The sequence below is a fragment of the Protopterus annectens genome, chromosome 5.part1 (assembly GCF_019279795.1).
Source record: "Protopterus annectens isolate FY-2018-M chromosome 5.part1, PAN1.0, whole genome shotgun sequence".
NCBI classification, from domain to species: Eukaryota; Metazoa; Chordata; order Ceratodontiformes; family Protopteridae; genus Protopterus; species Protopterus annectens.
The window spans coordinates 524,946,693-524,972,072 of NC_056736.1; the positions used below are offsets into that span (position 1 = coordinate 524,946,693).

Below are 25,380 nucleotides of genomic sequence, written 5' to 3' on the forward strand. Positions count from 1 at the left end.
GCCAACCAGCACGTGCGAACTGCTTCTGCTTCGGGCACCGCACGGCAAGAAAGACTGGGGTAATGGCATCGGCTGCATGTTTTATACCCCTGACGACCTGACACAATGGAAAAAGCGACAGCATCCGATGCAGAAATCCGAAGACTCTGGTATTCAGGCTGGCCGAGGGCTACCTGCAGGCAGATAACCCAAATGTGATGACTGCAACAGTGAAACACAAAGAACAGCACCACTACTGGCCAGCTGAACGATGACCCCTCCTTGTCAATCTTCACTCCAGTGATGTACAGCAAATCGGCTGACTGTCCAGGAGTGGACTATTTATTGACTGACGGTGGGGGGCACAAATGAGAAAAACAAAAGAAACATGAGCAAGTTCAAAAATCCTGCTCTACTAAATTTTCAAAAGCATTTTTCAGCTGGGTTATTACCCAAGTACAGCAGTCCAGCTGAAATAAATGCATTTAAAATTGTACAAATTAAATTATTTTTTTTTAAAATGATATACAAGATTTACTGAAAAACACCTAATTTTTTAATGCAGTAATGTACTCTCAATGGTTAGTTACAAAAGTGCCTTTGTGTGGATGAAGCTCTTGGTTCATACTGTGCTCCAGTAACTCATTATCAGTGATGGTCTTATCATAACACACCCCATCACAACATGCCAAATAACTTGAATATGCAGTGCACTGAAAGAGGCAGTAAATACAAAGCAAAAGTTCCTATTGAAAATGTGAATTCAGCTGAGATGAATGGGAAGGCAAACCTTTTCTGCAGCTCTTTCTTGGTTTCTGGACTTCAGGATTAAGCACTTGACCAATCACATGTGTCACTTCTGCAGAAATTCCGTTCACAGTCTGACTTTCACCTTCAGTCTCTAGCCTGGATTTCACTCTCTGGACTGCTGCAGTAGCATTCAATACTCCTAGTTAGCAAACAGAAAAAAGGAACTTCATATCTATAAACTGCATGAATATTTATACATCTGGTATTGTCTGCTGCACTTTACTCATGTACACATTTAAGTGGTTTATTTTACCACTGTAAGTAATAACTGGAGGGTGGTATTGTCAAGATTTTAACACTTTTCATATTGATGCATGTTTTTCTCCTCAAGCCTCCACTGAAAGGGGGTTTGGTTTTGTTGACCCAGTTGAACTATCCTAGTAAATCTTCAACAATAGAAAAATTAATAAGTTTGATATAAAATACAGAAGAATGCCCGGTGTGTGTTTTTGTGACGCTCTCTATCACTATATAGTTATATCTATACATGCACACATTATACAAGATAAATGTGTACGTATGTATGTTGGCTATACTTTCATGTTGAGATAAACAGGTGTGTGCTTCTGTAAACCCCCCACACACACACACACACACCCCTGCACTGCCATCCCTGAACACTGTTCAGCCTCTACAAGTCTCTCTTCCACTAACAGACATTCAAGCATCAGGGGGCTGCTTCTAGGGCTTTTCACAAGATGAGCTAAAAGTTGACATTAGCACCATATGAGAGAAGTGGCCAGAGGCGAGGGACAAAATGAAGAGGGCAAGGAGGAAGATGTTGTGTAATACTACTAAGGATTATGACAGTTCTACATGCAGTCATGCAAATGGCAGGTACAGACAGCAAAAACAATGAAGGTGCAAGCAACTCCCTATACAGAGTACAGTACGATGATACTGGGATTGGAAATAACTGGTTGAGAAGGAGAGGGTGTGGGGTGACTGTAGGTTAGGGAAATAATACGTTCATACAGATAGCTGACATGATCTAAAGGGCAGAGGAAGAACATGATGGGAATAATAGCCTGAAAGCTGAAAGGGGTAAACTCTTGCCGATACCACTAGTTTTTAGGCTGCTGGATTTACAACAAAGTTATGAAGAGGAGGAAAGGGATTCTTATGAGAGAAATTATAATAGTTATCCCATTCACTAGAAAATGTTATAGTGGCTACACTGACAGAGGTAAACCTGGAGAAAGAGGGCAGATCCCAATAAAAAGAAACACCTATACAATGTCAGTACAGATGTGAGCAGTAAAGATACTGAGATGCAGAACTATGGGATAGTAGTGACAAAGTAGCAAACACAGTATATAACCAACAGAACAAAAAGAATGGACAGTGAACAAACAGAAAGGTATAAAACCGGTGAATGGGGTACACTTCATAAGAATAATCAGTCTACTGGGTAGCAAGCCAGAAGGATGGAAATAAACTGGAGTAGTAGACGAACCATGAACAAATCATAAGATAGGAGTGGGGCGGGAGGCAGGTGTGCATAAGGAAAGAAATTTTAAAGAGAGAGAACATAAAAGGAAAGTGCACAAAGAGTACCAGAGGAAAAGAAAATGTAAATGAGACAGAACAGCACAGTAAAACAAGCATATGAAGTGGCAAGAAGTAGACAAACCAAAGTGGAAGTTGAAAGGGAGATAGCAGGTCTTTAGATGCATAGGCCAGAAACCCGCAAGAAAGGGAATGAAGAAAAGCAAGAAGAGATAGCAAAGCAGTTTTTTCATATTAGCATTCACACAGCAGAGATCAAAGCTCAAAGACATGATTAATTATTACTATATGTAGTGAAGGAGAGTGGAGGGAAACACTAGGTAAGTTATACAACCTAGCCCCGGAAAGCAGCGAGATTCTAAAATAAATGAAGGAAGACTATAGTAAAGTACAGTTGTGTACACTTACCACAAATGTAGATGTTCGAGTGTACTCACTGTTGCAGTCATTACATTTGGGTTATCTGCTTGCAGGTAGCCCTCAGTCGGCCTGATTAACAAAGTCTTGGGTCCTGCGTCGGTTGCTGTCCCTTCTTCCATGACATCAGGTCGTCAGGGGTATAAAACATGCAGCAGACGCCATTACATCAGTTTTTCTTGCCCCAGATGTCAGGTGCCCCCCTAATGGAAAGCAATTAAATATAAAAGTACAATGATATACCTCCAACAAACAAGCAAATACAACAAAAAGGCTTTTAAGCATAGTAAAGGAAAGTAGAGGTATAGCCAAAAGAAGTTAGGGGGCTGGAGGGAGGGTAACCAGGACTGCAACAGTGAATACACTCGAACATCTACATTTATGGTAAGTGTATACAACTGTACTATGTTCTTCGTGTTTCACTGTTGTAGTCATTACATTTGGGTAGATTCCCAAAGCTATGGTTGGGAGAAGGAATTTAGATAGCATTAGGGCCAGCTATAAGGCGCTGCAAGACTGCAGTGGGAAAGCCAGCTCTGGATTTAGAGAAAATTGGCAAATGATAATGCTTGGTGAAAGTATGTACAGAACTCCAGGTAGCAGCTTCTAGGATGTTCCTGGTAGGGACGCCTCTGAGAAAGGCTATAGAGGCAGATGCAGCCCTGGTGGAGTGAGGTCTGATCTCCTGGAGGATAGGTTATCCATGGTGCTTATAGCAGAAATGAATGCGATGGCTTATCCATTTATAAATGGTTTGCTTTGAAATAGCCTTCCCCTCTGTGGAACTGCTTGAGCAGTGGATGAGAGAAGAGGGGAGGTTCTGTGTTATAATGAGCTGAAATGGCTGAGGCGTGGATTTTAATGAAGGAAAAAGACAGGTCCTTGTGAAGCATCTCAGTTAAGTATTGTAAAATCTGAGGTAAATTGGGCACTGCTGTGCTCATCCCTTGAGACTGGTTCCAGGCACAGAATCTTTTCCATTTTTCAGCATAAGATTTTCTAGTACTAGGCCTCCTTTGCCACTAACATGACATCCATCACAGGTTTACTGAGGGATGGTAAAGGAGAGATTATGTAATTAGCCAGGCTGCAAGGTTCAGTGTTAGAAGCTGAGGGTGCAGAATCTGGTTCTCCTGCTGAGACAACAGGGAAGGAGTCTGAGGCAGGTGCCATGGGGATAACCGTGACGCACTGCACAGGAGGGGGTACCAGTGTTGGCACGGCCAGTCTGGAGCAATCAAAATCATCCTTGGATTGTCCTGTTTGATTTTTAGTAATACTTTGGAGAGCAGAGGCAGAGGGGGGAAGGCATGGACTGATAGGTTTTTCCAGCTGAAGGACAGAGCATCCACTTTTCATGCTTATTTGTGGGGAGTCCTTGTGCAAAATTTGTCCAATTGGTAGTTCTGGGGAGAGGCAACCATGTCTATATCTGGGCTCCCCCATTTGCTTGTCAACATGTTGAAAATCCTTGGTTCCAGTTTCCACTCGTGTGGGTCCATGAGGTTTCTGCTTAGTCCGTCTGCCAGTGTATTTAATTTTCCTGGCAGGAATTGAGCTTGTAGGTGCACTTGGTAGCTCAAAGGCTGTGTTCCACAATGCCATGGCTAGTCTGCAGAGGGGGTAAGAATGTGTAGCCCCCTGCTTGTTTATGTACCGCATAACAGTGGTGTTGTCCATCTGCTTGTTTATGTACCGCATAACAGTGGTGTCGTCCATCTTTACCATTAGTTGTCCTGGAAGAATGTGGTCCTTGAAGGATGTCAGAGAATTCTGTACAGCTAACATTTCTTTTTGATTGATATGCAGGTGCATTTGACTTGGGTTCCATTTGCCCTGAATGCACTTCCCTGCCAGGTGAGCCCTCCCATGCATAGTCTGATGCATCTGTTGTTTGGGTTTGGGCGACAGGGGGTGGCGTGAAAGGTGGTCCCTTGTTTTGGTGGCAGGCCTCTGCCCACCAAAGGAACTCTAGGCATAGGCAAGGTAGGATAGGAATCATTGTTTCTAGATCCTGAGAATGTTGACACCATAGGCTCTTTAGATACCACTATAGTTTCCTCATATGCAGTCTTCCATATGGAATTAGAAGAATGCAGGAGGCCATGATCCCCAAGGCTTGCAGTATTTGTCTTGCAGATATAGCAGGGTTTTGTGGCCACTTGTTTGAAGTAGTTTGCCAAATTAATTTGTTTCTCTGGCGTGAGGTAAGCCATCTGGGAACTTGTATTCTAGCTTGCTCCCAGGAATATAATTTGTTGACAGGGTACCAGGTGTGATTTATTTTCGTTTATGGTGTATCCCAGACAAGTTAGAACCCTTTGTACAAAGGCCGGATGATTCAAAAGTATGTCCTGGCTTTCTGCCTGAATTAGGCAATCATCCAGGTATGGGTATATCTGAATATTTCTTTGCCTGCAAAATGCAATAACTGGAGCTAGGCATTTTGTGAATACCCTGGGCCCAGTAGATAAGCCAAAGGGCAGTGCAGAGAACTGATAGTGTGTGTAGCCTGCTTTGAAGCGTAGATAACTTCTGCAAGATTCCCTGATTGGGATGAGCAGGCATGCTTCTTTTAAATCTAGTGTTGCCAACCAGGCATCTTTGCCTAGCATAGGAAGTAATTGGTGAAGAGTCAGCATCTTGAATTTTGGAATCTTCTAAAAGGTGTTTAGAGTAGACAGGACTAGGATAGGATGCCATGAATGGTCTTTTCTGGGTATCAGGAAAAGTCTTGAGTAGAAACTTTGTCCCTTTTCCTCTTCTGGTACCAGTTGAATAGCTCCCATGCTTAAGAGAGAAAGTACTTGTTTTTGGGCCTCTGCCCACTGATTTGGGGGTAAGTCCGGCCACCCGCTTGGTGATGGCAATGTGTGGAAGTAAAATCTGTATCCCTGGGACACTATATTTAAAACCTATTTGTCCTGGATAATGAGTTCCCAATTCTTTGCATGAAGAGCAATCTTTCCCCCCCAAAGGGGCAGTCAGTTGATTAGTGCTTTGAAATTTTAAAAGGAAGTCATTGAGACAGTTTACCATAGGGGGGAGTCTTATTATTCCCTGATTTGGTAGTGGAGGCTCCCCATTGCTTAGTTGTGTATGTCCCCTGGGACTGAAACCTGGGGTTTTTGCTGTGTCTGGGTTTGGCTTGAGAAGACCTGGAAGGGGGCTGGAAAGGACCAGTTCTTAGAGGGCCAGTGCCTACTAAATCTAGGAGGCTGAACTTGTAAAACATCTTTAATAGTTTGCATAGATTTAGCTTTATCTTCCATCTTTTTAAGAATTTCCTCAGCCTTGTTTACAAACAAGCAGTCCTAATTTAAAGGAGCATCCAACAATTTAGCTCTAACATGATCAGGCAAAGATTCCTCCTTAAGCCAAGTATGCCTTCTGAGCACAGACCCAGTAACAGCAGCCCTGCAAGAGGCCTCTAATGAATCAAAGCCACATTGCAAAGTATGTTTTCCAACTTGTTCAGCAGAATGCATTAAAATCCTGTAATTCTTTATTTTCCACACAGTCAGGAATCAACATAATTTTCTGTTTAAGAAGTTCAATAACATGTTGCTGATACTTTAACATATGCAACTGGCAGTTTAAAGCCCTAATGGCCCAGGCTGCAGAAGTGTAAACATTCTTACCCCATCTATCCAGCGCCCTGGAGTCTCTATCAGAAGGGGTAGGATTTTTAACAATAGAAGCCTTAATGCCCTTGGGTCCCTGTGAAATAGTCTCTGGATCTGCAATAGGATTTCTAAAAAGGAACTTGTGGAACTCGGGGACCCTGTAGTATCTGTCAGGTTTTCTGGGAGCAAGAGGTAGGGAATCGGGGGCCAAACTAGATTCCGAAAAAGCATCTTCAACAATGTCTCGTACAGGAGGAATAGCTAAAGGCCTATGCTGAGGTAGGAGAAGGAAATCCTTAAGCCTCTTTTTTGAATCAGAAAAATCCTGGCTTTCCCAGTGGAAATGCTCCCTTAGAGTATGTAAGGTTTCCCCAAAAGAAAAATCCTCAGGAGGGGAAGCAGAGGGAATGAAGTCCTCTGCATCAGAATCTTCATAAGTAGATAAGGGAAAATCCAGATAATCAAAAGAATCAGAAAAAAACAGAATCCTGATCAGAAAATTCATAATCAACTTCAGTCCTAGGCCTCTTAGAAGGGGGGGGGGGGTTGGCTACCCCTGATTAGAGTTATTAGATCTTCAGCCATTCTTATCATCTGTTTTTTAGGCATGGATTGAGATTTAGGCCTAAGTAAAGAAGGAAGCGTTGGTTTAATATGCAAGTTCGTAGGCCTGAATACACCCTCAGAAGCCGGTGACTGCACAGCGGCTCCAGACCCATCCAAGGTAGAGACATCCGCGGGTTCCATAGTTGAAGCATCTCGTGGCATACCGGACTCCGAATGGGTGTTAGTAGAGGCCTGCAAATCAGAAGTAGCGGGTATCAGGTGCTGCGAAAGCACCTCAATGAGTACCGGTGAACTGGCGACTGGCTTAGGAGAAGTGTCGTCGGCAGTTTTGGACCTTGGCGGCTGTCTCTGCCTTTATCTTTGCATTTTTTCGAAATCCCGGGAGTCAGATGGCTAACCGACAACATTTCTGGATAATTAAACCAAGAACTGAAATATTTTGAGGCAAAAATATACAGATGACAGATAGTGCTCTGATTAAATAAAGCACAAAACCGACAGCAAGGTACGTTGTGGTCAGGGCCTAGGCAAGGAATACAGTACGAATGAAAATCTTTATGAGGTATTTGTTTTCCACAAGTAATGCAATTATTAACTTTTACTGACATCGGTAAGGAGCAAGAAAAAGTTTCCCCAACCGGGTACTTAGCTTTAGTTGAAGACTTCGGTTCTGAAACTCGAAAAAAAAAATTTCAGGAGTCGGCCGGCTGTCACTTGCGAACTGCTTCTGCTTCAGGCACCGCATGGCAAGAAAGACTGATGTAATGGCATTGGCTGCATGTTTTATACCCCTGACAACCTGATGTCATGGAAGAAGGGACAGCAACCGACACAGGACCCAAGACTTTGTTAATCACGCCGACTGAGGGCTACCTGCAAGCAGATAACCCAAATGTAATGACTGCAACAGTGAAACACGAAGAACATCAGGGATGGACAAGAAAGGGATGAGGAAGACTTCAGGTAACTACAGCAAATTTGCCTTACAGTGATACCAGGCAACAACATGGAAAAAATTCTAAGAGGTAGACGTCAAGGCGGTTTGGTTGGTACCTGCAGATTATCACTAGCATGGCTTCTTCCTGAAGAGACTGCGCTAATCAAACCTGGTGAAATGTTATGACCGCGTTATCTCATAGATTGATAAGAACTTAGTCAATTAATAAGAAGGTGTTCAGAAAAACAAGTAGCATGGCTGTGGCTGACAGCTCTGTTGATGTACAAGTTCTAACCCTGACTGCACCACCATCAATCCAAAACTGATTAATCAGCCCCAGTATCGGGGAGATAGGAAAGAGGTGCTGTTGTTGGTTTGACCATCCTGTACAGGATGTCAGGGGGTCAAATATATGAAATGCTCCAGTGGTTACTGGGACAGGGGGGGCTGTTAAGAGGAGCAAAACATGAAATGGCCTTGGGGAAGATCAATGGATGTGCTCCTACAACAAAATAGCACAAGAACTGAACAATGCATGCAACAGGTGTTTTCACCCCAAACACATCAACACTGACTGCAGAAGTTTTAGTGTGGGATCCAATTCCCTTGTGTAATGCAGTTATTAACCTTAGAAACTGACATCTATCCTTGACATCCACATTTTTTTCATCTACATCTCATTACTGTAGGTAACATATCCCATACATTACATTGTTCCATTTTCCTATGGAGCAAAATCTACTACTCACTCTTTTCTCACTCAACAACTGTAAACTAAATTCTTGCTAACACAAATGTATAATTATGTATAATTACAGTCAGGGATGGTGTTAGCATTTTGGGGGGCCCCCCAGCAAATGTCAAGTTGGGGGCCTCCTAGGCTGCTCCAGTGTAAGTATCACCATGTCACTGCCACCAGTCCTAAGTAACCTTTTAGTTCATGCTGCAAACTTTTAGTAGTAGTACGCACAGACAGACTTGTAGCTACAATGCTTTTACACTACAACAGGTCAATGTACAACACTACATTGGCCCATCTCACAAAGGGACATTTACAATTACTGGAATTTAGTTGCAACAATGATGCATTACAAATGTATCCACAGGTCTGTACTTGGGTGAAATCTCACCCTAGGCCTATTGTTTCAGCACCCCCCCCCCACACACACACCCTCAAGTCCTCCCCTCTGCCCCCCCACCCCCCATCTTGGGCTCCCTATACCATGCATGTTACTTTTTTTCCTCACATTTTGCCTTATTCTTCAGTTTTTTCAAGACACCATAACCTTCTATATACTCTAAAGTGCATTTTTCTTTTTTTTTCTTTTTACACAACCTTTTCATCCAATGACGGCTGAAACAGAAATTATGACTAAAGAAATTCAGTACTGCTGCTCAGGTTAAATTTCCCTTGCATCCTTTCAACACTCCCTTCCGAACCAAGATATCGCAGTAATAACCATTTAGCAAATAATGCAAACAAGCTATTGTCCAAGAAGCCATATGGTTATAGATACTTTGGGGTACATTTTAGAGTACTTTCCCAAACGTTTTATTCCAGTGGTGGCCTAAACAAAAATCATGAGTAAGAAAAGAATTTCAGTCTTATTTTTTGACTTTCAAGGAAGCTATTAAGTTGTGGCAAAGACTAAATGTTAAGTTGCTGAAATAGTAGCTCACAATAAACTAATAAGCCAATTGTTGTCAGGATACACAGGTCTCTTCCGGAATACTGCCCACCTCCCTAACCCACCCCTAAAAGGGAAAAAAGGCAGCCACTGCCTATGCATCTCACTGGTGTTAGATTGGGATGAAAGCAGAGATCATGTATTTCAGGTGACTGCTGATATACATAGCATGCATCCTCACCCATAGCCCCCACCGGCGGCCACCAGTATACATTCCTGATGTATGATTGTGAAGAAAGTGAAAAAAATAACGATTATAATAATGTATTCTACTTTGTTGCTCCTGGACAGTACACTGCCCATACAGAAGATATAGTAACCTTCTTTGTACACCTCTGAGGTCTGTCAGAAAAGTAAAACAAACTATGACCACACTGTCCTCAGGCCAGACATACGCTATAATGACCTCCTGTGCACACCTCTAAGGTTTGACTGTGATAAAAATTAAAGAAGTAATAATCACATAATCTTTAGCACCCCCCCCCCCCCCACACACACACATAACATACAGCAGCTCTCTGTATAGACATATCTAAGCAGGGCTGGTTTTAGAATGGGTGTAGCTGAGAGCAGAGGCCATTATCGGCTTTATCCTACATGATCATTATCACAGCCATGTTCAGGTTAAAGAACATAATCAGAAAATTAATACATTTTTTTCTCCTCAATTTTCCCCAACCAGTAGCAGCTTTTGTGAGGGACCCACACAGTCAGAGACGGTTAAGTGAGCCTCTGTATCCATTTATGCAGTCTGGGGAGTTGAGGCCACCAGAATCCTAGAAAATATAAATGTCTGAATGTTTTGTGAAGTTGACAGTTATAGTATTGGGTGTTCTGCCAGTATTTATAAACTCCCTGAAAGAGAAAAACATTCCTGAAAATTGAAAGCATCAGCTCTTCTTATACTCCAAGGTTTGCACTGATAGGTCACTCTGGGCTGCTGATCTCTCTAGTGCTTATCTTGCTCATGTTCATTACCATCATTATCCTAACAGTGTCATATCACAGCCCTGTTCAGATTAAAGAGCTGTAAAGGGTTAAAATGAAATTGCATGTGTGTTCAGAAGGTTCTGTGTCACAGCACCATGAGTAGAAGAATGGAAAAATACATGCAGACATATTACTTCTTGTGCTAGAGACAGCATTCTTTCTATTATGTCACATAAGACGAAAACATTTCATACAATGTTATATTTTATTCCCTGTGATTAAGGCAGCATTCTTTCTTTCACATTATACAACGACCCCCCCCCCCCATTAATATTCCAAAACGTGCACGCTGTAAATCAGACTTGTACTAACGGAAAAAGGTCCGGTCGCCCGGACTTTTTCCATTAGTATAAGTCTTTTTTTACAGCAACTGAGAACGCAAGATCTCCGTTGCTTTTTAGACACTGTCTCGCTATGTTAAAGGAGTTTAACATAGTTAGACAGCTTTAGAAAAAGTAACGGAGATCTTCCTTTCTCTGTTGCTTTTTTAAAAGCTGTCTCGCTATGTTAAACTCCTTTAACATAGCGAGACACTTTGTAAAAAGCAATGGAGATCTTGCTTTATCCGTTGCTTCCACCCACAGCTCTGATGTACTGCGTAAGCATACGTATGCGCAGTACATCAGAACTGCCGCAGAATACCAGACAGCTGCGGAAGGGCAGCAAGAAGGCATTATACAATGCCATTAAAGAAAAGTAAGCATTTTTTTTCTTAAATAATGTCATTGTATAATAGCAATAACCCACTTCTGGGTGTGGGTAATGCTGGATTTACCCATGGTTGTCTTTGTTTGGCCACTCGAGCTTCGCCCTCGTGACCAAACCACACCAACCGTGGGTAAATCCAGCATTACCCACACCCTGGCGTGGGTTATTGCTATATTATCAGATGGTAGAAGAAAAATATTCTGACACTCAGCAGAATGTTATAAATTAAGAAAAAGAAAATAAATCTATAAACTGTGACAAATTTTCATTAGAGATTTAGTAAAAAACTGTATTATAAACTGCATTAGCAAGCCTTTTCCTATTGGATGACTAGCCATGGTACGACTGATAAAAGTTTATTACTTTTTTTGAAGTTTTCCTATTAAAGATTCAGAATTCTTTTATTTGCGGAGACTATTTAAAAGGTATGCTCTCCCACAATTGTTTATTTTATTTAATAAATTATTTTAAACCCGACAAGCACTGGAGTTTGTTTATTCGTAGTTTGTAAGCCTTAACAGATGGTGTTGTTAAGACTCAGATTTTTCAAACTGCCCTGGGCCGCTTCTGCATAAAATCACTTCTACTGGGCCCTCTGACAGTTTTCTGTCTTGTGTATTTTTTGCAGAGTCAGTTCACAACTGCATCTCTTTTTACAACTTTCAGTCTTGGCAGGTCTTGAAGTAAGTGAGATTTTGTGTGAGAGCAGTGTAGAATGAGTGTGGCATGAGAGTGTTTTTTTTTTTTTTAACATTGTAAGTCTCTTTTACAATGAGTACAAGACCGGTGTTTTTAACATTGTAAGTCTTAAGTTGAGTATGGGAGCCGAGAATTTTACAATGCAATATTTCTTTACAATAGGAGCGAATATGGGTATTTTAAAAGAACCAGAGCATGGCTCCCCAGCGAGACATGTTTCAGAATTGTAACAAAGAAAGCTGTCTATTTAGATAAATGGCATGAGCTTCCTAAAAATGATGGCAAACTAACTTTTCCACCTGCAGGTTCTTTTGATAAAAACATTTTACTAACCTTACAAAAAAAGACTTGGGGAGAAAGGTAAAAAAAATCTGCAGGCTACTGGTCAGCCTTTAATGCATGACAGAATCTAAAGACAGAGAAAGACAGTCAATAGTTCGTAGTTTAAAAAAATAACACTACTAAACTTAAAACAATTACAAAAGCTAATATGCAGTTAATTTTCTACAACATTCCGACTGTCAGGGACAAGGTGATTATAGATTTCATCCCCTTACAGAACTACAGAAATTACAACTTGGCCATGGTGAATCGTCTGAAGACAACTGCTTAGTTTTGCCCACCGCACCACGACCTTATAATGCACCACCATCTTCCCTTGAACAACAGGACTCTGCTAATTCTTCCTCCACCTCAGAAATTACTGTTCCACCACATTCTCAGGAAAGGAAATCTTTTGATTCATCCACCTCCACTAGCCGAATGACTCAGCCTCCTCAATGGCCTCCATCCTCTAGCCAACCTAAGACAACTTCTACCACTTCCATCAAAGACAAACCAAATGTTTATCGGTATTCTGAAGTGACATAAAAAGGGGGCACTTTCTCATTTTTCTAGATGGCAAAAATTACAATTAGAAGTATATTACTCAATTTCCGATTATTATAAATGGGGGCAGTTATTTTGGTCCTGATAAATTCAAAGATAACTCTACTTCATTCACAGAGAAGAAGGAGATAATATAGATGCCCAACTACTCATTTGTGTCTTTTATGACAAGTCCCAAATCCACATATGGTAGAGAAGAAGTGGCTCCTGCTACTATAAACATAGTTTGTCCTTGGTCTGCAGTAGAGTTTCAGACAAGTTTTGATTCTCTCCCCTCAGTCAGAAGAAATACAGCAAAATATGCAAGAATTTTGAAAGGAAATGTTCACCTGCAAAATCCTATCTTAGAGCAGCAATGAACACATCCATTCCACCAAACTTAATTAAATGCATTTGGGATCACGCCAATATACCAGACCTTATTCCTCAACATACAGATGCAGAGGCTTTCCAAGCAGCTAACTCTCATTTACTGCAAGCTATTAACAGCAGTATGCTCCCCCCAGCACCTAACTAGTCCAGAATAAATGCAGTCACTCAGACAGAAGATGAGTCAATTGAATCCTATTTATGGCACATAACAGACACCTTTGAAGCCTTCTTGGGTTATACATAACTTATTGGTCTAGTAGCAAGTGGTCTCTCAGCTGCTTTGTTAATGTTTACTGCCCCCCATATGAGACCAACTGAAAAAGGTTTGCTTGATTTGGCCAAGTTTAGGACTTCATGAACTTGTTAATCAGGTGCAATATTTAGTAAACACACTAATTTGTGAAAAACAGGAATGATAGGAAAAACTGTTAAATCTAAAACTTCAATAGTTGACTAGAAACACAGGAAAAAAATAGTGGAAAATGGTTTGTCACGAGCAGGAGACCTGAATAGGTTCCTACAATGCGTCTCTGATGAGACCAACCCACTGATGACGTTTGAGGCGACCAACATTGAAAGACAGGCTGGAGTGTCAACAGAAGCACTGAATGATTTAATGGAACAGTTTGAGTGTTTGGAGAATAACTTTTTAAAACTAAAGATTGCAAACTCAAAGACAACACTTTGAAGTTTGTATTCAACGTAAAATCGTACCCAGGGGACTGAGAATTCTGAAAATGCCCACGACTGGTTCTACATATCCAGAACTTCTACACAAGTGGCAGCAACTTAATTTAGAAGTGAGTATTAAAATATATGACACTTCTTAATGAATTTTTTATACCTGAGGAAATAGAATTGCAAGATAGAATTAAAACCGCACAGCAACTTATTGAAAGTTCGTTCCAATTGCAACGAACTTTCCAATGACTGTTGTAGATAGGTTAACAGAGCACTTGGTTGACAGTGTATTTTTGTATAAAAAAAGTTACTAGAGCAGAAGCGCTCTAAAATCCAACATGATACCACAGATTTTAAAAATGGCCATGTCTTCACGTAGCCCAGGAATGAATTTGTTCGATCACATGGAATGCAGAGACAAGCATCTAACTCTGCGTATTTAAGTACTGGACAGAATAATAGAAGAATGTTTAATAATGTTGATGTCTCTCAGGTTAGCAATAATAATGTGCAAGTGTCAAGTGTAAACAGGCTAGATAATGTTAGTAATATGTCTAGTAACATTGAACAGAATCATCTTTTAGGTGGTGATGTAAGAACTAATGTTTCCGGATTAACAGAAAGTTTGGAACCTAGTACTTCTGACCTGCATATAGAGACAAGGGCTAGCACTGTTGATTATGTGACTAATGAATTTATGCCACAACACCTGAGTGAAACATCGAGTAGTGTTAGTATCCCCTCTAACTCTAAACAGAATCCTTCGGTCAGAAGAAGGAACCCTTATCGGGTAAAATGAATGTAGCCAGTGGCTATACCCCTTTCCCGAAGAACGAAGCACACATAGGCGGGAGAAACAGATCCATGAGCAGAGGCAGGCAGAAACACAAGGCCTCAGAGAGAGATTACACAGCACCCACAATAAAGAAAATGTGGGAAAGGATTCCGAGACATTAGTCTGGAATCTTTCGAGCAAGACTCTAGATGTGGATGAAGTTGAAGTTCTTAATAAAGTCCTCTCCTTTATTCCATCGGGTAAGAGTAATCTTACTGACTCAGTTATAGACACCAAGCTATTCAGTCGTAACATACAACTTAAGTTAGACTTTGGACATCACACTCAGCCTACAGGGAAGCTGGTATTTAAGAAACCGAGTACATATATACCAGCTATGCATCCACGTTTAGATGCTTTTGCAAAAATGGTTGAAGACTACCTACACAAGTTAGACCATGATAATAGACAGAAAAAGTGGTATGGTAACTTAACTCCAAAATTAAGGACAGCAATGAATAGGCTCAGGGATGATAGAACAATTGTTATGAGACCTGCAGATAAGGGGGGACCCATTGTAGTTATGGATACCACTAAATACTAACAGAGTATGGTCCATATGCTGAGTGATCAGAGGTTTTATGGTGTAATACAACTGGAAGAAGTTAGAGCTCGAATAGACAGAATTGCCCGAACGTTGGAAGATCTAGTCCTTAGTAAAATAATAGAAACAGAGTTATTCCATTTTTTATATGTTACCAATCCTTTGATTCCAGTGATTCAAGGACTACCCAAGGTCCATAAGAATCCTCTGGATCCCCCCATGAGACCTATTGTGGTAGGGAGAGGTTGGCCACTGAGCAGTTATCTTTATATTTAGAAAAACACTTAAGACCGCTAGTTGAGGAATTTCCACATGTTTTAAGGGATACAAAACCGTTTTTGTTAGCCCTTTATGATAAGGTGTCTACATTATCATGTGACTTATATTATAAGTTAGTCACACTAGATGTTCAGTCATTATTGATTCCGAATCAAGAGGGTTTATGTATTTCCAAATGTTTAAAAGATAATACTGAGTATACTCTTACACAAATTGATTTAATTTGTGCTTTTTTAGAAGTTATTATGGAAAATAATATTTTTTTGTTTAATGGAATAGTATATATCCAGAAGGATGGCATGGCTATGGGCACATCGTGTGCCAATAGCTACGCCAACCTAGTAATAGTGGACTGGGAAAAAGATAAACTGTTCACACTGTATAGCTTTAAAGAACATGTCATTGTCTACACTCATTTTGTGGATGACATATTCCTTTTATGGACAGGGACAGATGATGAACTAAGAGATTTTTTTGAGGAGATTAATAGTTTATCATATTTTTAAAGTTTACCATGGATCACTCAAATTACTTGATTGCGTTTCTAGATGTATATATTGAAAGACTACCTAATGGACTCCTGAATACGGGTGTATATAGGAAGAATTGTTATAAAAACACTCTTTTTACATAGAAAAGAGTATGCACTCTAATTAAATTTTTAGAAATATAATAAGGGGACAAGCTATACGTGCATCAAGAATGAATCCCACTGACGATGGTTATATTTATGAGCTATCTGATTTAAGGGATAGGTTAGTGCAGAGATCTTATGATACAGACGAGATGGTTACAAATTTTGATTGGACATATAATTTAAGGGACAATATAGCTCGTCCTTATTTCTCTGGTCAAACCTTTGATAGAGACACCACCACTGTAAATGCTCTCACTAATCCGACAGTGAAATTATCTATAAGTTATACACAGGGTATTAATAAAATAAAAGAAATATTTACTAGAAATTGGGGAATTCTGTTAGTGGATCCTCAGATTAAGGAGATAGTAGGAGAGACACCTCAGTTTATATTTAGGAACAGAATGAACTTGCAAAGGCTGCTCTGTTATCCTAAGGAGCTAACAAGGAGTGCTGTAGACCATCTTACCCCAGGAACCTTGCCATGCAATAATTGCAGTTTTTGTGGGTTTTTGGATAATAACCCATACCTTATACATCCTTCCACCTCCTAATGTTTTAGGCTTCATATACATGCTAAGTGCAACACAACACGTTATTATATTTGGCTAGGTGTAAAACGGACAGGAAGTTACAGGAGAGAATTAGAGAGCATTTCTACAATACACGTATACATTCTATACGTAGTGCTCAATCTAAACATGTCTTAGAAACATCCAGTCAACATTCTTTTAGATTTCAGGTACTGCAAGTAAACAGTCCTAGCATTAGAGGTGGGGATATACGTAATTATACAGAAAGGATGGAGTTGAATTGGATTATTAAATTAAGAGCAGACTGTAAACCTGGTCTCAATGATAAAATTCCGATTAAACCCATTCTTAGTAATAGAAGGCTTGTAGTTAGGTAATGTACCATATTATGAATTTTATTATAATAATAATATATATTTGTGTATGTTGTGTGACTTAATTTTTTAAAGGTGTTCCCTGATTTATATGTGTTTTTAAACATATATTTTAATATTTTTAGCATTTCTTGTGTTTATTTCTAAATTAATTAATGCAGGAAGTGATGTCATTATATTGATTGTTATATATAGGGAGTCTTTTTAGTGAGAATGATCAAAGGTCTGAGGAAGCCCAGAAGGGTGAAAGCGCTTACCTGTTTGTTCAAAATAAATCCTGTGATTTTATCGAATTTCACTGTGTGGACTTATAATTTTACAGAACATTTGTGTTGCTGCAACTACTGTATCGTATATGTGGATGGACTGGTTCAGCCTTGGTTTGCTCCTATACTTTTTGCTATTTGTTTTACATTCGATAACCAGCTGATTTCACAAGATCAGCAGAATATCCACCAAAATGTGAGGCAACATCCTCCTACATGGAATAATCCTAGGCAACCACCAACCTGGCAATTAATGGTTAAGGTGTTTGCCTTACAAATACAAGGTGCAGGGTTTGAGTCTCACAAGGGATAATTGGCTAGGCTTAAAATGGCTCGTAAGGGAAGTTAGCTTAGTACTAATCTATGAACCTGTGAACAAGATCACTAGAACAAGATCAATAGAACACCCTTGAACAGGAATCAGAGCTCTTTCCTTTTATACCCTAACAACAGAAAGGACCATTTGTAAACCTTAAAATCCAAGATAGTAATGTCCCTTTCTTAATAGATACTGGAACTACTAGATCCATGTTAAATGCTTCTGCAGTAAAGAATCTTTCTTGGTCTCATAACTCAGTACGAGGAGTTCAGGTGTCAGGAATCTCTTTAGACTACTCCAAGACAGTTCCAGCTCCTATTCATTTAGGGCCACTGACAGACTAACATGCATTTCTCATAGGGACCTCTGCACCTCTTCATCTTTTAGGAAGAGATGATCTTTGCAAGTTACAATATACAATATACTGCACACCGGATAGGATATATTTAAAGGTTACCAATGAGTCTCCTGTAATGCAAACGTGTGCTGTTGCAGAAACTCTAGATGAAGAAATGCTTTTCTCTTGCCTTACTAACACAGAACTAGTATATTTAGATTTAGAATTACTGAATATAGTTCCTTCACAGCTATGGACAACCCATGAGAATGAGATAGGACTTATTAAAGATGCTACACCAGCACAAATCACTTTAAAATTTCATGAACTTTTGCCAATAGTAGCACAATATCCTCTTTCTACAGAAGCAGAGGGAGGAATTGGGCCAGTTATTTCAGCATTACTAAAACGAGGCATAATTAATTATTCCTACTAGCAGTCCTTGCAATACACCTATTTTACCTGTGAAAAGACCAAGTAAGGACACTTATAGGTTTGTCCAAGATTTGAGAACTGTAAGTGCAGTTGTCATGCCTGTTTTTCCTGTAGTGCCTAACCCAGCAATTATCCTTAGCTCAATACCTCCTTCTGCTACCACCTTTTCAGTTATAGATATTTCCTCAGCCTTCTTTTCTATCCCAATACACCCTGATAGTCGATATGTGTTTGCATTTACTTATAAAGGACAGCAATACACTCGGACATATTTTCCCCAAGGATATGCAGAAATACCTACCTTTTTTTCAAGGGAAATGAAAAAGCAGTTCGATAAAATACAATTATCTTGTGGGTCTATGTTTGTACAGTATGTAGATCTTCTCATAGTTTCTAATTCTTAGATTGACTGTCAGACTGATACTATGTTTTTACTAACAAATTAGCTGAGTTAGGATTTAAAGTGAAAAAGTGTAAAAACCACAAACACTTTAAAACAACAAAAATGCAACATGGCAGCAAGGACAGACTCCTCAATTTATTCTTAGCGCTTTCATCTCAGACTATAGTAAGACTTCATCAGATAACAATAAATTCAAACACTGCCCTTAAATACCCTAATACAATCACATGACAGTAACTACACCACTTCCCCATTAAAAAAAATATATATACAGTATAAAATTGACAGTGTATATGTATTAATACAAATGACAAGCATAAAATATATTTTTCTACACTGTGCTTTTAACTTCAAAATACAGCTGATGGATGTCATTTCATTCAACCCAGGCCATCCAACAGGCTTTAAATGCAAAATCCAATAAAGTTCCCTTCTCTCAAGGCATAACCTGCCAAGGGTCAGCCCTAGGATTCACCCTCACTTGGAAAATTCTGGGCATCATTTTAAATTTACAACATATATTTAAATAAGGCATTAGTAATGTTTTCTCCCTAATTTCATAGGTATGTTCATAAATACGATTTTTTAATTTATGTTTGTTTTTCCTATATAAAATGCAGGACAACACTGACATAATGCCCCATAGACTAGCCCAGGGCTATTGCAATTAAATCTACCTTTAATTTTCATTTGATACCCATTAATATCAAATAATTTACCAATACTGATATATGAACTAAACTTGCAACACCCACACTTAGTCATAAGGCAAGGTTTAGTATAATCCTTAGAAATAATGGATCTCTCCAAGAGGTTCTTCAGATTGCAGCCTCTCTTGTATATGATCAAAGGCTTTGAATTTATTTTATGCCTAACTATATGATCTTCAGCCAACATAGACTGATTTTTAAAAATACCCTTGACTAGGTCACAATCTACAGTAATCCTAGTAACAAAGGATAGCCTAAACTTGTCCATAGCATCCTCACTGGTATTAACCATGTGAACATTAGAAATAATGTCACTCCCTCTAAGCCCTGGTCCATATGAATCACTATTAATTAAGATAGGTGCATAAATGCCCGACCTCCTCTTATTACTTCCATTTTAATCTCCCTCACAAAATCAACAGGGTATTCTCTTTTAAGAAACATACTCTCTCACAAGATCCATGGTAGTGTTGTTGCCTCACAGCAAGAGGTTCTCCCGTTCAATTCTCGGCTGGAGTGCGGGGAGTGCCTTCTGTGTGGAGTCTGCATGTCCTCCCTGCGGTTGGGTGGGTGCTCGAAAGACATGTTTAAATGGGCGTGCCTTCGTTGAAGGTTGAATGTCGAGCTGGCACTTCTGCGTTCGTGAAAATCTACTGCCAATCATTAGCAGACCGGAGTTCCGCTGTGGCAACCCCTAACTGGGAAAAGCCAAAAGACAAAACAATAACAACTCTCTCACAAGGCACATTCAATCAGAAAATCATTGTAAAGGGACACCATCCGTGCTGCCCTTACAAATTGCCCTTAACAACTTTCTTTAGGGGCCTGGGGGGGGAACTGTTAAAATTTAAAAATGAATTGGAGTATGTAGGTTATCTAAAAATCGTAGCTTTTCAGCTTTTTCATCATTAATATTAGGTGATGATTCACAGCATATCACATCATTCAGTAAAATTGGTGCACTTAGACTTTCAGTAACCGTCAAGGGTCCTACTTGTTATACTAAAAAAGGGACTGTAGAAGTTGGATATAGCAAATGCAATATTACTCGAAGAATGTATTGCAGCAGTGCAATAAAAGGTATGGACATGCTGAAAGACTTACTTTATCTGTGGTAGTCTAGCATATCCCTGTCTACCAGTTATGTTGGAAGGGTTCTTCCAGCTATTCGACATATAAATGCCCTGCCTAGTGGTAAAATTCATAACATATGAGATATTCAGTCTGTACAAAATATCCAGTCAGTAAAGTAGAGGCTTCATGGATTTATCATCATGATTTAGAACAAGCAGCTTTTAAAGGACTTTCGCACATGGACCTTGGTGGTGATGTTATTTCTGGAGCTGGAATATTACCTGCTTATGGAACTGTAAAGTCAATATGGGAACTGTGAAAACTTTCTAAATTTACTAGAAGTGTTAAGTAATTCTATGACTGCGACTATTAATTTGATTATTTTAGAACTTTGTGCCGTGTGTGCTGTAGTACTTCATAATCGAATGGCACTTTTATACTTGCGTCGAAATGGGGTATGTGCACGCTCTTACATGAGGAATGCTGCTCATTTATTCCTGATAATGAGCATGCAATACTTAGTCATTGGGAAATCATCCAAAAGGTGGCTGAATGGCCAAAGACTAAAGAAACAAACATTTCAAAATGAACTTGGTTAAATAATTTGCTTTCAGGATGGGGAGGCAGTTTATTAAAATGTATTATGTTTATTGCCATAAGTATAATAATTTTGTTTTTGCTTTTATTTTTATGTAAAGCTGTAATAACTAAACTTATTACATCAAAATCAAAAATACAGTTGTAAAGATTTACCTATTGATGAGTTTTAAAAAGTAACACACAGATAAAGCTGATGAAAGTAAAACAGAAACTGAAGACGAAGAGTTAGTTTTCACACGTTTTGGAAAGATGTATGACAATATATTCAATGACATATACACAATACTTTCTCAGCATCAAATGGGAGATTGTAAAGGATTAAAATGAAACTGCATGTGTATTCAGAAGGTTAGTGTATATCTCACAGCACCATGGGTAGAAGCATGGAAAAAAATATAGACAGACATATTTCTTGCACCTGAGACAGCATTCTTTCTATTATGTCACATAAGAAAAAAATGTTTTATACAATGTTATTATTTAAATTTCCTGCACCTGTGGCAGCATTTTCTTTCTTTCTCACGCTATCACATGGTAGAAGAAAAATTCTCACACTCAGAAGAATGTTATAAATTAAGAAAAAGAAAATAATGAATCTATAATTAAACTGACACATTTTCATTAGAGATTTAGTAAAGAACTTGAATAATGAACTGTATTATAAACTGCATCAGCTAGCATCTTCCTATTGGTTGACTAGCTATGGTATGATTGACAAAGTTTATTACTTTAGCATATAAGTATAAAAAAGTTACTGCTCAGCAAATACCACCAGCAAATAAACGACCTTGAGCAGGAAACAATGAAATTCCAGCATATAAGTATAAAAAAGTTACTGCTCAGGGTCAAACCAGGCTGTCGACAACTCAGGTACAAAATTCACGAAATAAGTCTCTTCAGACCTTCTATTAGATAAAAATGTCTGTTCAGACCTTGTAGGCAACTTCCACAAAAGAAAGAAGTAATTCCAGGCTCAAAAATAAACGTGGTAAATCCTTTTATTAATAACAAAATTCGGTAAGCGCTTTCGCTATGTAGCTTTTTCAAACCTTTACAAACGAACACTGAGGGATACTTATTATATAGCTCTTATCAATTCCCTGATAAAACAATTAAACAATCAATTAACAACTTAAAAAGATACCCATACAAAATAAATAAAAATACTATAAAACATTCTAAGCAAGTAGTTTAAAACACATAATATTCTTTAAAAAAGTTATCAAAAAGCCTTACATTATTCAATGAACTTTACCAAACGTTCTTAGAACATTCAAATTGAATTTTCAAAAATATATAATAATAAATGTTTAAAAACATAATAGGTTCATTTATACTTAACTTTCCTATTTTTAAGTGCAGGTTTCAATGGGATCCTATCATTAAGCCCAGGAAAAACATGGGCTTGTAACCTGATAATCCTGCTTGTTTCTGCTTGCTCAGTATAGTTCTTTAAGTCACCTCCTCTAATATTGGGTGAATTAACATGTATTACTGAGAATTTAAAGGAATGCATAGCATTATTTTGTAGAACATGCTTAGAAAGTGCATTAATCTCGGACTTGATACGGATTTGGTAAAAATGTTCCCTTACTCTTTCTTTTAATTTTCTATCAGTTTTACCGACATAATATGCGGTACATGATGTGCAAATGGCAATATATACTACATGTTCAGTATCACAGCTGTCATTAATGTTAAAAGTGAATACTTGTCTTGTTACAGGATGCACAAACATATTAATGTTAGATATGTAGCGACAAAAATTGCATTTATTACATGGTTGAGTACCACTATAGATTACAGGTTCTGATGAATGCACATGATTAGGGAAATACAATAGCCTGTGTAAATTCTTCTTATTTTTAAAAACAAATTGTGGATGTTCTCCCACTAACTTCTTAATCTCTGGATTAACTGTCAATATATCCCAATGCTTATAAATTATTTCTTTAATTAATTTAATTAATTGAATATCTTGGGTAAAGAATAGGGCTATTTTCTGCTGTTTACTCATATTTTCAGGTACATTTATTCTATCAACTTTATAGACCTCTTTCCCTTCTTCAGAAAAAATGGGACATGCTCTATCTGTTCTAATATCTTTAGTATATAGGAACCCTTTCTCTATTTCTGCTGATTTGTAATTTCTTACACGCAGTCTTTCACTTAAATCATTCAACTCTCCTTCAAAGTCATTCTGTAGTGGATTCTGTCTTGACGCTCTGATTGCTTGTCCTTTAATAATATTTGAAAAAATATGGTTAGGATGCATACTATCCCTATGCAATAATGTATTTTTGTAACAAGATTTCCTATGTACACCTGTATTAATTTTAACATTTTCTAACCGCCAAATAGATAAATCTAAAAATGTAATGCTATTCCTGGAATTGATCATAGTAAATTTCAAGAAGGGTGTCAAAGAATTAACTTCCTTCTCAAACCTATTCAATTCTTCTGTAGTACTTGTCCAAAGAAAAAATAAATCATCGACAACACATCTATAAAAATATACATGTTTCTGAAACAACTCTAAGGGAAATAATTTCTGTTCTTCCCATAGGGCCATAACTAAGTTGGCGTAGCTATTGGCACACGAAGTGCCCATAGCCATGCCATCTATTTGCAAAAATAAATCATGGTTAAACAAAAACACATTATTTTCCAATACCATTTCCAGTAACAAGCAAACAAGCTCTATTTTATTCGGTAACATATCAGAGTGTAATGTCAAATAAGTTTGGATACTTTCCAGATCTGACTCATTGGGGATGTTAGTAAAAAGGGATTTAACATCCATAGTCACCATTATAAATGGAAAGTAATCAGGGAGGGATCTAGTCCCCTCATAAAGGTCCAATAGGATTTAGAATCTTTAAGTACAAACTGGCTGGAGTCTACTATAGGTCTTAGAGTTTTCTCTATAAATATAGATAAAGGCTCTGTAACCCACCCTCAACCAGCTACTATTGGTCTCATTGGGGTTTTTTTGGGTCCTTATGGACCTTAGTAAACCCTGGATGGTTGGAATAATAGGATTCTCTACTAATAAAAACTCGTATAAATCTGAGTTAACCATATCCATCTTATATAAATCATCTAGGGTACTATACACCATGGCTACAAATTTTTGTACATCTAAGTTAGAGATAGGACTATAAAATGTGTATCACTTAACATTTCAGTCATATAAAAATCATAAGACACTTTATCTAGTGTTACAATAGGGCCTCCCTTGTCTGCAGGTCTAACAGAAATGTTTTTATCATTCCTCAGATCATACATTGCTCTAACTTGTCTAGGGGTCAAATTATTTTTCATGGTAGTAGTAATGATATTTTCAGTCAATGAATAAATGTCTCTCTACAATTTTACTAAAAGCATCCAATAAAGGATGTAAGTTTGGGACATAAAGACTAGGCTTCTTGAACTGTTTGTTCAATGTTCTTGAGTTAGTGTCAGTGAACAACATTTTTAATTGCAAATTCCACACAAAAAGTTTAACATCCAGAAATGTACCTGAAAATATGAGTAAACAGCAGAAAATAGCCCTATTCTTTACCCAAGATATTCAATTAATTAAATAAATAATTTATAAGCATTGGGATATATTGACAGTTAATCCAGAGATTAAGAAGTTAGTGGGAGAACATCCACAATTTGTTTTTAAAAATAAGAAGAATTTACACAGGCTATTGTGTTTCCCTAATCATGTGCATTCATCAGAACCTGTAATCTATAGTGGTACTCTAATAAATGCAATTTTTGTCGCTACATATCTAACATTAGTATGTTTGTGCATCCTGTAACAAGACAAGTATTCACTTTTAACATTAATGACAGCTGTGATACTGAACATGTAGTATATATTGCCATTTGCACATCATGTACCGCATATTATGTCGGTAAAACTGATAGAAAATTAAAAGAAAGAGTAAGGGAACATTTTTACCAAATCCGTATCAAGTCCGAGATTAATGCACTTTCTAAGCATGTTCTATAAAATAATCTTATGCATTCCTTTAAATTCTCAGTAATACATGTTACTTCACCCAATATTAGAGGAGGGGACTTAAAGAACTATACTGAGCAAGCAGAAACATGCTGGATTATCAGGTTACAAGCCCATGTTTTTCCTGGGCTTAATGATAGGATCCCAT

General features: G+C 38.4%; 1 protein-coding gene across 1 annotated transcript in view; it reads right to left on the reverse strand.

Moving 5' to 3' along the window:
• Positions 1–25,380, reverse strand: part of SPICE1 (spindle and centriole associated protein 1) — a 1,080,118-nt gene that overhangs the window by 665,941 nt on the left and 388,797 nt on the right. Inside the window, exon 7 of the mRNA XM_044072827.1 lies at positions 770–928. Within this exon, the coding sequence (XP_043928762.1) occupies positions 770–928 (159 nt within the window). The remainder of the gene's footprint in view (positions 1–769; positions 929–25,380) is intronic.